General features: G+C 41.5%; 1 protein-coding gene across 1 annotated transcript in view; it reads right to left on the bottom strand.

Annotated features, from left to right (window-relative positions):
* Positions 1 to 2817: 2817 nt before the first annotated feature.
* PCNX2 (pecanex 2) overlaps positions 2818 to 13710 on the bottom strand; it is a 151908-nt gene continuing 141015 nt past the window's right edge. The window contains exons 30-34 of the mRNA XM_068676779.1: positions 12270 to 12500; positions 11683 to 11957; positions 11001 to 11182; positions 6172 to 6620; positions 2818 to 4268 (exon numbers count right to left, since the gene is read on the bottom strand). Of these exons, the coding sequence (XP_068532880.1) occupies positions 4095 to 4268; positions 6172 to 6620; positions 11001 to 11182; positions 11683 to 11957; positions 12270 to 12500 (1311 nt within the window). The 3' untranslated portion in view covers positions 2818 to 4094. The remainder of the gene's footprint in view (positions 4269 to 6171; positions 6621 to 11000; positions 11183 to 11682; positions 11958 to 12269; positions 12501 to 13710) is intronic.

Here is a 13710-nt window from a genome sequence, read left to right as displayed (position 1 = left end):
AAATATTTCTTTCAATGTTTACATAATTAGCAAAATTCTAGCGAGCCTTAAGGAAGGACTGACCTTTAAAGCTAAATAAAATAGGGGTATTTGACACTTACATAGAGGGTGGGAAGGGGTGTTTCTTCAGGAGTGATGGCAGAGCTCAGTTCTCCAAACTCCAGTTGAGACAGTTCACTTTGTCACTGTTAGGTGATACTAATTCCTCATACAAGGTGTATTGCCCTGCAAATAATGCCGTGATGCCTACTGTGGTTCCATAATTAGACTTGAAAAATCTTCAATTCTCATTAACTTTTGAGCAGTGTGCTGATGGTGCCTTGTACATGGTCTCATGGTACAAGGAATACTTTCTGTAGTTAGGTGAGGGGAGTTAGTCAATGGAATGACTTACCAACACTGGAGGTGGATTTTTCCTTCTCTCAACTGTGAATGAAACATCAGCCCCTTTAAATCAAAGGGTATTTTTTGCCACTGACATCAGGGGCCTTCTGCTACCTGTCTCAAGATGGGTGAGTCTTTATTTTGTTGATCTTACTTTAAGTTCATCTTCCCTCCAAGATACGCCATGCTTTTAAGAGAAATAAAGAGACATTTTGTGGTCTGTGTTCAGCAGGAATTCCTAGATGATCTTACCAGTCATTTCTGGCCTTTAAATCTGAGACAGGCAAAGAAATGATTTGCCTGTTTCAAATACGCACCGAGGGAGAAAGTAATATTTCCAGGTGAAGTTAGTTTTTATGACACCTTGTGTTTACTTTAGAGGTAAAAAATTTATTGTCTGGTCTTGCACTAGTAAAATATTTGGAAAGCCTTGAGAGAACTGTAACAACAAACAGAGCATTCCCAATTCCCCTGATGGGCTAATTTTACTAATAGCACACATTTGGTGAAAATAACCTCTGATGTACCAGCAAGATTCCAGATGACAACATTAGTGCACCTGCAGGTTTTAATTGGTGCAAAAAAGGAGGGAATATGAGGTACCAATTATTCTCTCAGAGCCTGAGAATCAAGGACGTTTTTGGCAAGGAGGCTTCTAATTCCAACATAAAATTGCACACAGCATGCAATAAGCAGGGCCTGCATTATTTATCATGCATTAGACCACTTTTGACTTGTAAAACTCTGAGAAGGCTGAATGAGAGGTGAATCTTTAACACTGGACCTACTGCAAAGTTAATTATAAGTAATATGTCTGTCTTGCAGATTTAAGGATGTACAAGCACTAGTGAAACACTGTAATTAAATACCAGCTCCCAATCCAGGGAGCAATCTAAAAATGGCAATAATTGGGTAGTTAAAAAAAACACACAAAAACACCATGCATTGATGAGAAGATGCTTATTACATGCTGGAGAATTTCACTGGTAATTCTAATCTTCTAAAATGAGCTGCATAGAATTCAGCTAACCCTTAACTTAAATTTCCCAGCAAGAGAAGTGCAGTCACTTGGTGGGCTTGAGCCAAATGCAAGTGACGTTTCTTGCTTTATTCTAGTAAATAGCTCTTTAAAAAGCTGTGAGTAGCATTGCAGAGACTCCTAAGAACTGCATAGTTCCAGAATGTTACAGATGGAGGGTACCTGGCCATCTTGGTAGAGAAAAAGACTCAGTGGTAAGTGCTCTTGCTAACGTTTATTGTAATTGCAGTGAAGGTCAAGATTTTCTGTCTGTGGAAACAAGGCGAGCCTTTTCAGTGACAGTTCACAGCACACGGGTGTGTATATATGGATATACATACATAAGTTTGTAAGATGCTTCCAACATACCTGGTGAGTGCAAGCAGTTGAGCAATCTCTGGTTGGTTTTGGTAAAATGTTACCAAAATCTTTTGACCAGGTCTGGGCATGTTTCACCCTTAGGAGTTTTATCACCTGCTTTTACTGTGTGATGTGAACTAGAGCCTCTCTTTTGTGAAAAGACAGTATAGGAAAACAAAATGAGAGCAGGCAGTGAGTATCCCCCATTTAATGTGAGGGCTGAAGTGCTGTATTTGTGCTTGTTTCACTGTACACTCATTAACCTCCTGCCTGTAGCCTGCTGTACTGTAGGTGTTCTCCCAGCTCTCCCGTTGCGAGGGCCCCATCAAGGCAGCGTGCAGAAAATCATGCCTGGTGTTTCTTTTCAGCAGTGCTGCTGTTACCTGGGGGGGCTCTGTCTCTTCATCCCTTCTGCAATTTCCGTGGAAGAACCGTGTGTACTGGCTGCTCTTGCGGCTCAGGTGATCTCCTCCAAGGGTGAGTTCATCCCACCAGCGATGGGAGCATCTCTGCTCTCAGGTTTCAGAACCAGAAAGGTTCTGGGCTGGCTGAGTGAGCACCCAGCAGGCTTCTCTCTTAGGATCCTGACAAGCGGCAGCTACTGCCACTGGGAAGACTTAGGACTTTACATTAATAGTCTGTTTTTCCCCTTGTAAACGTGAGTAGAATTTTGCCTAGATTATGCTGAGCATTATAAATAATCAACTTGTCAAGATCTGAAGTGAAAGAAAAACAAAAGATTTCTCAACATCATAAAGCAAGTGCAAATAATTCAATGTAAGAAAACCCCAAAATTGCAGCCACACAAAGCAGACTTGGATGGTTTTCTTTTCACTAGGTGTTATTTAGTTTTACTACTTATAATTTCTAGTGTGGCACAGTAGGAAGCTGAGAATGCAACTGTGCATCATCTAATGGTAATAAGACTTAGCTACAGCAGCCCTTGTTAAATCTTTCCTGTTAATTGGGACAAGCCAGCCTGGCTGCACATTGTGGTGAGGAGAATTAGAAACAATCTATGGTACTTACAGTAAAGAGGAATAGCAAGACACCGATAGCTGCAAATTTTTTAATTAAAAAAAAAACAACAAACAAACAATAAAACAAAACGCGCTCGCATGTGTGTTTATGCATTATAGTACAGTAAGGAGTTGTTGTAGCCTTTTGGCTTCCAAAATAGTCATGGATTCCTGTAAATCAGTGTTTCTCAAACTTTGTGAAAGCATGACTTCTCTTTTTGCCTCATCCGTCTTTATGCAACTATTAAATTGGCAGCAGCTCAGTTTCTCTGGGGGAGGGAAATCAGAGTGCTCTGTAATTACTGGCTACAAGTGTTTATGGACACTGAGTTGTGTCCAGCAATTAAAGGCATTTAGCTGCTCCCTGCCCACTACAAATGCAGACAATAATTACAGTCTGCTTTGCACTTTGCTGCCTTTGAGGAGAACTCTCCCGGGCCCTTTTGCATCTCCCAATGGGGCTGTTGCCTGGAATTTGAGAAACACTGCTGTAAACCAAACAGGAGCATGAGATTATACCTAAGAGCAGCTGTTAATACAAAGCTGCTTTCTTTGCAAATAAGGTGCACCATATGCTTTGTGAAGGCTTTCCATGCACTGGCTAGTTTCTTTTCTCACATTTGACTTCTGTTAATGTTTTTAGCAAGGTTTGTTCACACAATGTTTCAGTATAGCTGCATGCAGTGTATCAGTCTGTGTGATGCTATGTCGCTATTCATAATTAGCACCTGCATAACATGTTGAAGGAAAATAAAGATTTGCTGTTGGGAAAAAAAATAATCAGATTTAGCTCTACGGTTACAGTACGTATTGTACTGTCCTTTTATGCATTCATTGCTTCTGTTCAAAGTTGTCCTTTGCTATACATTATAATCAAGTGCCAATTAATTTGCATGCAATCAGCTGTCTAGCTATGGCAGGAAAGATTTCTTGTGTGCTTTTCACTGAATTGTAATAGTATTTCCCATTGTATTCACTCGTGATGCCAGCTGTTATGCTTGCTTTTTCCCACCACAAGCGTGTCAACACCTCTGCAGGGGAAGGAATGTCAAACAGGTTGTGTTTGTTGTTCTAGCATTTACAAGAACCTGAGATGAAGTGGCACCGTGTTTTCTGACATCTTCCAACCCCACCCATGCCAAGGCCTTTAGCTGAAGAACATGTGCCCTGTATATTCTTGCTTAGAAGTTAGAAAAATAAACATTTGGAGGTTGCTTGTTACATTTGAAAGAACTTAAACCCACCTGCAGCTCCCTGACCTAACTCTGTCTTTAATTCTGAGAAGCGTGTGGCCCCTGCGCTAGCGGTACTCCTCACTGCTCCTCAGAGAGGCTTTGCTGAGAAGCTGTGTCTTCCAGGGCCATGTCTTCTTGGCTGGCCCTTCTGCACTCCAGGGTCTGGCTCATGAAGATGGCATGGGCCGGACCTTGCTCTCGACGAGGTCTGGATTCTGTAGCTTCCGTTGCATCGCAGGTCTCAGTGAGCTGCTGGAGAGAAAGAAAGGAGGAGTCGAGGAGATTATTCTAAGTAACACTTCAGCTGTTTTTTGAAGTGACAGGTGAAAAAGTTAAAAATTGATTTAGGAATGTCATTCTGTGAGACTGCATGGGATTCTTAACATGCATAATTCACAAGGGACTTCTGAAGAGTGAACAGGTACTTGTAATGCATAAATTTGGAAAGAAAATTAGAGGAGCTAGAGGTTTAGTACCACAAATGTACATGTATAGAGAGCTGTAAAATACTTTGGATTGAAAAGGACTTCTGGAGGTCATCCAATCCAAACCCCTGCTTTAGGCAGGGCTAACTTCTAAGAAGTTAAATAGGTTAGTCTGGGGTTGCTTTTATACACCAAATTTTAAATCCAAGTTACAAAGGCACCTTTGCAGCAGAACTGGAATGCAATTATGAACCTGAAAATGTTATGCACTGTGTCACCCCACTGCAGGATCTCACCAACTATGAAAGCTTTCCAGAACTGTGCTGTATTAAGGTTTAAGTAAAATGCTTCCTCCTCAGTGCTTTCAATCAAAGAAGCACCTGGACTCCAAGCAGTTACTTTTTGGCCAGAGCTCACCTCACCTACATATAGCGACATAGTCTAAGTGTATCATCCAGGCTGCCAATGGTTGGCAGGGACTGATGAGTCTTCCAAAGGAAGCTTTCCTCCTGACAGCTCTAAGGATGAACTGGATCGTCCTCTCCTCCGAGTACAGAGGCCACACCAATGGTCTACTGAGACTTCACACCCAAATTTTACATGGCTGAAAGTCAGACGAGGTGAATCCCACCTCTGGTACTCACCACTGCAAACTGGCTGAATTCTTGCAAGTTAGACTGTAAACTGTTGGAAGTTGGCGTTATACCTTGTCATCTGATATGTTCAGCTGTACGTATTGTTAAAGCTTATTAGAGTACTAAAGTGTACTAAAGCAGGATTGAACCCAGATGAGTAATGTTCAGTCAAATTCTGTTGAGTTTAATGGCAAAGCCTCATAAACTGTACCATAAAGGGCATTTTTGGGTTGACAGCAAAATACACAAAGGCTAAGGAGCTTTTTTCACCGGGGAGTTGGAGAATTCTTTGAAAATTAGGGAATTTATACACAATTTGGAATGATATTAGCTGAAAAGTGTTTTGGACTTTCCATATCCTCAATTTTCCCCTGTTGCCAATTTGATTTCCATTTTGATAGGCCAGATGTGAAAGACAGTCTTAATTACGTTGCCAGCCTCTAGTTGCAGCCACCCTTTATCTCTAATCCATCTTCTCCCATTACTGCTCTGTAGTGTAAAGGTTTTAAAATACAGGAAAGCCATAGATGGCAACCAAAGTTAAATACATTTCAGTAGACAATGAAACAGTAGCACTAGTATGTGCACTGAATTTTCCAGGGAAGAAGGAAACAGAACTGGAAGCCTACTGGGATGAAGGCTGGAAATTGTTTGTGTGCACTATTTTTCTTTAGATAATGCTGATTCATAGTGCATGCCGGTTTCCTTGAAGGCTTTTTAGTTTCCTTTGGGAAATATTTCCTGCAGCCTTCCTTTGACTAACCCTTTCAGTAATAAGGTGCCAAGGTTCTGGATTGAATTTCAGGTCAAAGGAGGAGACAGAAAAAGTAAAAAGGAAAGGAAGAGCAACTTTTTGTCCCTGTTTGCAATTTCAGGTGCATTCTTAATGGCCAGCTTACCATTACCAATGAATACATCACCCATATACACACAAATACTACACAGTCTCATCTTCATTGTGATGCAAAATCCAAAACAAATACCAAAATGCAAAAAAAGACTAGGAAAGAATTAAGAAACCAGTGGTTCAAGGACCTGACAGGCGAGCAGCACGGCAGCTCACGGCCAGTACTGCTGCTCTGGCTTCAGCCTTACCCGCGTTGCCTGACTCGCTGCCCTGGCAGAAGGACCCATGGCGATGTTCATGCTGCTGGATGACTGGGTGTCACTGGTGTTACCTCCATCCGCAGCTGAGAGCCCAGAAATCACCAGAGCACTTGAAAAGCTTCTCTTGCCGAACAGCAGGCTGAGAGTTGAGCTGGTGGACGAGGCCAGGCTGGACCTGAGCAGTGCAGCAGCTCGGTCCTGCACAGTCAGCTGGCCAGCAACGGGAACAGCAGGGGACTGAGAAAACACAGATGTTGCCGAGTTGTGGAGTGACAGCTGGCTACTTGAAAGCCTTTGGGCAATTTCGTGGGCAGATGTAGATGTTTGGATGAAAGGCTGGCGGCTTTCCACAATTGGTCCAGAGTGACTTGAAACAGGGGGCCTTTGGCTTAAAGCAGTGTGTGCCTGGACAGACTGACTCCTGTGTTTTCTCCTGCCTTTAAAAGAAAAAGTAAGATATTTAAGTGCTGTCTTCTGTGGTATCCTAATGAAGTCCATGCTATTGACAGTATCCTGTGTATACGTGTTACTATGGGTTGTATCAACTTAAGAATCCAAGAATCTCAGACATGAGAAACAGCTAAACCTATGAACCTTTCTATTTTTTCCACCACAATAGTTCTGACTTTTGGTCAGAATTGCTCCAGTGGTTCTGCACTGGGTCAAAAGAGAGGAAAATGAGAAAAGACACCAAGAAAGGTACGCTGAGCACAGGCTCTCACCTCTTCTGCCCTGTACGTTTTAACCTGCCCAGTGAATGAGCAGCATTGCTCTAACTCCACTCCCCTTTGACAACCACACTAAAGTAGGGGATGTCGAATATCCACCTTAAAGGGCTTGGTATAACTTAGCTGCAAAAGTAAAGCACAGAATTGTGAATTAAGAACTGCATATAAGGAATGATAATTTGAGGATTCAGCCAAGTGGAAGACAGTAACTCCATATACAAGACAGTTTTTAAGCCTGACAGTTTGACTGAGATCCAAGACTGATCTTTACAGTACATCACAGATTGAAAAGATAAGAGCACCCCTACTTAAGGTAAGCTGTTGGAGGTTTAAATGAGATTCACGTACAGCTCTTGCCCCATTCTGTGAAGTGTCTCGATGAAGCCTCTGTTGGATAAAGTGGATGAACTGTTCTGATGGGCCTAGGCAAATTCAGTCTTCCTGTACATATACCCCCTGCTGTTTTTAGCATTTACATCAGCACCTTATGTCATGCCAACAAAACGATTCTGTATTTCTTATGCTTGCATATTTAAATAGCCGCAGAATGAAAAATAAAATCAACTTATCAGCCAGTGAACCCTCCAGACACCTGCTTGCGGACTGGCTCTAACCCAGGCTTACGCGGCAAACACCCGGTCATGCGAGTGCCTTGGCTTTTGGCTTTCCAGGAAACTCCAAACACTAACACAAGCCAGCATTTTGTCTAGCTATTGCTATGGGTTAAAGGCAGGTAATCTGCTGAGACCCACCAACACAGAAACAAGTGTGAGGCATTTCCAGGTTGTTGGGGTTGTTGGTATTTTTTTTTCCCTTGTTTTTTTCCCAACACAAGTAGTATGGAAGGGACGGAAGCACTGAAACCCTTCCAAGTATTGAAATGTTGCAGGCATAGAGCAATATAAATCCCACACTGTGGCTCACAAATATGATTGTTTGCTCAATTCGCAAGGATTGCATCCAGTAAGGCAGGATTTAATATCCAGCCTATTTACATGATATAGCTGAGCCATGCTGTTTTACATCCCCAGGCCTGCTTTCCGCAGGCTGGTACCATTAGCCCCATTTTTCAGATGCCGAAGCAAAGAGAATTTAGGAGCCTTGGCACAGAGTCAGATGGCAGAGCTGGGCCATAACCTACCTCACTGGAACCGTTCGGCTGGGCTACAACCTAGGTGGTTTGGCAAGCACTGGATGCTTTTCCACCCCATTTACAATATATCATTATTTCTACTGTTAGAACAATAAAAAAATAATTTTCTTCGGATGGCATGCAGCGCTGCTGCCCTGGCAATAAAAGCCCCGTGATCTCTGAGAGCAACAGGACAGAGGTGCGTGGCTCCATGAGTGTGCTCTGCCCTTCAGCGTGATGAGCAGGGAGGATGCGCGCTGCCGCCGGGGCCATGCAGGTTCTTCAGACCCGGGGGCTTTGCTTAAGTAAGCGCTGCAGTTTCTGCATCCGATGGTTATTTTAATACATTATGTCTCTAAATAAAAGGCACCGATTCGAATTGGGAACAGAGGAGCTGCGGTGTGTGGGTTTGTGCAGGGGCTACCGCGGCCAAACATCTGTTTGTAATTTCAACTGCCAGCTGACCGCTGTCCAAAAGTACTCGATACTCATCCCGAAGGCGGAGGTTAGAGCCTTGGACAGGACCACCCATATCTACACAGAAATAAGTCTGTCCCTGAAAACAATTAGGAAACAAAGGAGTTCCCTGAACCGCATCATGAAATAAGGACACTTTGGGGGAAAACCCCACACATTTCCAATGCTCCCGATTTTTGTCACACTTTTATATAGGGCTTTAATTGCATTTTGTAGACTCAGTGGCACCAGGCTGCAAAATGAAATATGAAAGCATTAAATGCACTTGATTCATAGATTATGAGACTAGAAGGATTTGCTGTGATCACCCAGTCTGCCATGCTATATAGCACGGGCCATGGAGCTTCCTGGAATTAACTTCTATGTGGCATTAATTACTACTACTATTTTTAAGAAAGGCATCCAACACTTGCGGTCAGGGAGAATCCATCTGAACCCTTTGCCATTTATTTTGTTATTTATTTACTTTCACTGTTAAAAATGTGTACTTGACTTCAAATTAGAACTTGCTTAGCTTTGTTGTACCTAAGTCTGCCAGAAGCAACTGGCTTTGGTCACCTGTTGTTGCCCAGGTAAGTACATGCAGACTACGATCAAAGAATCTCTTACAATAGAAATTATTTGAAAGCTTTTAATCTTTCTCTACAGGACATTTCCCAGATTTTTGATCTTTTTTTTTTTCTTTTTTCTTTTTTTTTCTCTCCTTTGAACTCCTTCCAAATTACGAAGGTCTTTCTTAAATTAGGGCACAGGGATTGTGCATAGGAGGCCAAAAGAGTACTGACCCACAGACAGACTGACAGACATGTACTAGTCAGGTGACCCTATTCGTTCTTTAACATCTGACATAGCATAAGCTTTTTGCTAGTCCTCTGCTATCACCGTACTGTCCTGATATTTACTGAAGATCAAACGGAGCTTGCTTTTTAAGCAGCTCCTTTAAAAACCTTCTTGAATGAGAGTTATTTGGATTTGCTCAATTAAGCATATAGCTTTGATAGCTGCTCTTTAATGGTCCCCGTAGCCGTTAGGATGCAAAGAACTACTTCATGACCAGATCATAGATCATCTGCATCTTTCCCAAGTATAAAATGGATGTATTCTTTCCCCATTTCTACATTATTGACAACTTAGGCTTTTTATATAGTGATGGATCAAGACTACTGTTAAAGTTTCTTGTGCTTCTAATATTCTTAAAAAATAAACAGCAGCAAATCAGCTTTCTTCCTATTGTCCCTAATGGTGCTAGTCAGAAAGTTCTCTTTGCTTCATTTTCTTTCTCTTACCAACTCTCTCTTGGGACTGAATACTGATTTACATTTGCTGGTTTCCATTTTCTTGCATTTGTTGTGCATTTCTTCATTTTACCTCAAAGCCAGGTAGCTTTTCTTAATTAAGCGTGACCTCTCTTGATTGTGGCTTTCTAGGCACCCAATACATCCTTTTAAACAATTCACAATTAATTTTCATTATTGCATGGCATGCTCAGGATCATTATTTTACAATTAAGTTTGCCATTCAGATTACTGCAGTGTCAAGTTATGAGTATGCACCTGGGGATTAGTCTAAAGCTAGACTCAATTAAAAGCAGTAGTTATTTTATCCTTACAGCATGATTTACATTCACGGCAAGATTTTCTCCATTCCTGTCCATTATTTTTAATGGTAGGTCAAAATGATCTTAACAGGAAACAAACAAGTGTTGTACCCTCTAGTTATCTGCCTTAATTGATGCAGTAATACCACAACTTGTAATGCAGTCAATTAACTTGACCTTTCAACAAATCCTGGTCCCTTAGTGACAGGTGCCACAGTGACCCACTGGCAAACTTAACGTATATTTCCAATGTGAAGGCCAGCACTTCTACCTTACGAACGCATCTGAAGTACTTTAGAATCCGTAATTTAATAAAAAAAAGGCTCATCTGTTAACTGACACAGTGACTGGCAACATTTAATTTTCTCCTGGTAACTGATGTATAGACGTAGCGAGTTATTTGTTATTTGTTTATTCTCCACAAGTGCTGATGAGCAGCCAAACTAATTCCTCAAATAAATCATCATGCTTCTTCTAAGATACTTAAGATTTTTGCATATTTTTAGTTCTGCTATTCCCAGCCAACAATAAGCACAGGCTCAATGTGTAAACTGAATGGGCATCACACACATAGACTCCCATCTGAATTTCTCATTCTGCCTTTGTTAGTAGTACCTCCTAGTTCAAAAATAACACAGTAAATAGTTTGACAGTGGAACCTTTGGTGAGCCACGCGAATCACATTTGTCTTACACTCTCCCTGTAAAAATCTGAAACAATATCAGGAAGCCATCTCCTACACATGCTTGTCCACCAGGAAAGACAAAGGTCCCCCCTTCTAAAATTAGTTTTCCACTGGATATGAGAGAAGCCCAAAAGGCATCTGTCCATGTGGCCCCTCGGGAGAAAACTACAGAAAAAGCCAAGTAATTTGTGCAAATACCTGCACGCTGGTGGACCTCATGTGATGAAGCCTGCAACTGAGGGGTTCCATCTCTGGTGTGCTGTGAGCTACTGCTCTGGCTTGAGTTACCTGCAGAATGGCCGCTGGATGACCCCCCTCCATTATCCACCTCTTCAACGTTGCCTCTGTCATGGTGAGCTGCATGACAGTCCTTCCGCATCCTGTTTGCAGGAACAAACACATGGTCAGTCTAAATACACGGAGAACTTGTGCCATCCACGTCAGGAGATGTTGCAATGTGTAATTATTTTTACATGTACTTTGGTCAAGAACAACGATGTGGGGATGATCATCTACATTGCCGAAGCTCTGGAGTATAACCCACCAATACATTTCCTCATTTTCTTACATGTCACTGAGCTACAAAAAAGAGACCCCTATTTACAAGGACTAAACAGTAAAATTTCCCTGAATAAGGGAAATGTCTCTGCTGACAAGTGATTTGATAATGAATTTTGACTAACATACAGAAAGCTTTGCTTAAAAGCTGCAAATGCATGTGTTTTCTGCCATGTCTGTAGGGCTGTTCTATTACACTCTGAGTTGTCTGCAATTAATTTTTTACTCATAGATAACAGGATGCAATTACTCTCTTAACAGAGAATACAGTAGAACTGAGACTGCAGAGTGTCTATCTGCATGACCAAAATTTAACACCTACCTTAACCATTTGGATCTGAACCACTTTTTAATGTTGTCCAAACTGACGGGTCCCCCCCAGATGTTCCTCAGTTGGCTGTGTGTCCCAAGGTACGAGGTGGTTAAAGGGGAAACGTACATTGGATATCCCAGTGGCTGATCGCATGAAGAATTAATTAGGTTCCGCAAGACCTGTTTATTATTCTGGATGCTTCCTCTCTCTGGGTTACGATTGCGCAAGAAAATCAGTTCCTGCTGCTGCCCAGCCCACAGTCCTCTGACACACTCCTTGTTGACCTACAGGTAGGTAAAACACAGTGCGGACCACAGGAAAACATTTGTTACTTAAAATATAGAACTATGTGGTCTAGGTAGAACAGCAGTAGGAGTGTGTAAGTATGCCGTGTCTTTGTACCTACAGGTTTTATGAACTGCATGAGCAGCTACTCCCTGGTTAAGCCTGGGATGTTGCTTTTGATGCACAAAATTAATGGTGCAAAACAGAAGTGAACTGAACAGCGCTCCCCTTGGGGCCTCCAGTCCCTACTCTGACAAATACAATCAACCTCCTCCTTTTTTACTGCAGTATTAGAAAGATGGTTCATGTACCTTGATAACCTTGAAGCTCAAGTAGCTTTTGTGGAGCATGATAACTTTATATTCATCTGCTCCTTCATCTACCACGTGCCTCAGGGTTAGCAGCTCTTCTCTGTTGGAGAGTACAGCACTGCGCCAGGCAGGGTCCCCTTCATGACAAATCACAACCTTTTCTTCAAAAGACTGGATTGCTTCATACAAAACTGCCGGGTCCTCATACTCATCTGGGCAGGTGAACTGGTCCTGGTAGTACAACAAGTATTGAAAAGGTCAGGTATATTTATGAAAATACAAAAACTATTAACAAAAACCTGTTTTGTTTTGTTTTGTTTTTTGTTTATTCCTTTTTTTTTTTTGACAGTCTGCCAAAATCTCCCCAAAAAGACTTGTGTCACAGCATGTGTTGGGGGAGGTAGAACAATAGATTTACCAGTAACACATAAAGTGTTCTGTTATAACCTGTTCTGATTTTGTCTCCACTGGACAAAGGCAGAGAACGAGAGCTTATCCAGTTACAAGTTATAATGTGGGAAACCACAGTAGGCAGAGCTTTTGGATAATCTGGAGGGAGATCAGAATTACCTGGGACATTCCACAGTTCTTGTGGAAATCCTTCTTTTCATTCATGTAAAACCACAACAAAGCACAGACTGTGAATCCATCAACAAGTATCACAATATTGTGTTACTTCATTAGCTGTCACAAAGCAATACTTGCCAGGGATTACATTCACAACATCATTTTGTCCAATTCTCTTGCATTAATCAGAGCAGTTCCACTTCAGTTACATTCAGAGCAATTATAAATATCATGCATTATCAAAGTGTATGAGACTAAATAATATGCCAGAGCAAGAACAAAATCAATTCCAAGCTATACAAAGGTTGACCTAAAGAAACTGGAGTGACTTCAATGGAGGTGCGCCAGAGTTTTACAACTGAAAACAGAATGGGGTCAGAAACAGCATGACATAATCAAACACAGCTGTGACACTAAACCCTTCAACCCACTGCTCTTCTCAGCTGTGACTTTTAATATATGGAAGTGTTTTTCATGTATCACCAATCATCAAAGGACTGATAAATTAACAGTGAAATTAGCCTAATCAATTTATTGATTTTTTAAACTTACTGATCAATTTATTTATTTTCAAGTTAGAAACCATCATTATGGTACCTCTGCAAGTAAAACACGATGTGACCATCAGTTTTGTTCTAATGAAAAAGGCAGGGTCAAGCTCTGCAATAAAAATAGTTCCAAATGGACAGCTGGGGGTACCCCATGTCAACTGAATGTGAAATAAATACATGCTGAGCTTTTCCATTTTGGTTAAGGAAGTTTCTCAGAATAAGGCAACAAGTACTCCACTTCCCTCTCATTTTTAATTTGGACAGTTTCCAGGTTTTCCTTTATTTCCATAAGAAAGCAAATACAACAGAAAAAGATAAAAATT

This window comes from Anas acuta, chromosome 3 (genome assembly GCF_963932015.1).
Source record: "Anas acuta chromosome 3, bAnaAcu1.1, whole genome shotgun sequence".
In the NCBI taxonomy this organism is placed as follows: domain Eukaryota; kingdom Metazoa; phylum Chordata; class Aves; order Anseriformes; family Anatidae; genus Anas; species Anas acuta.
Note: the sequence above shows the minus strand (reverse complement) of the source record. Positions and strands in the feature narration are given on the sequence as shown.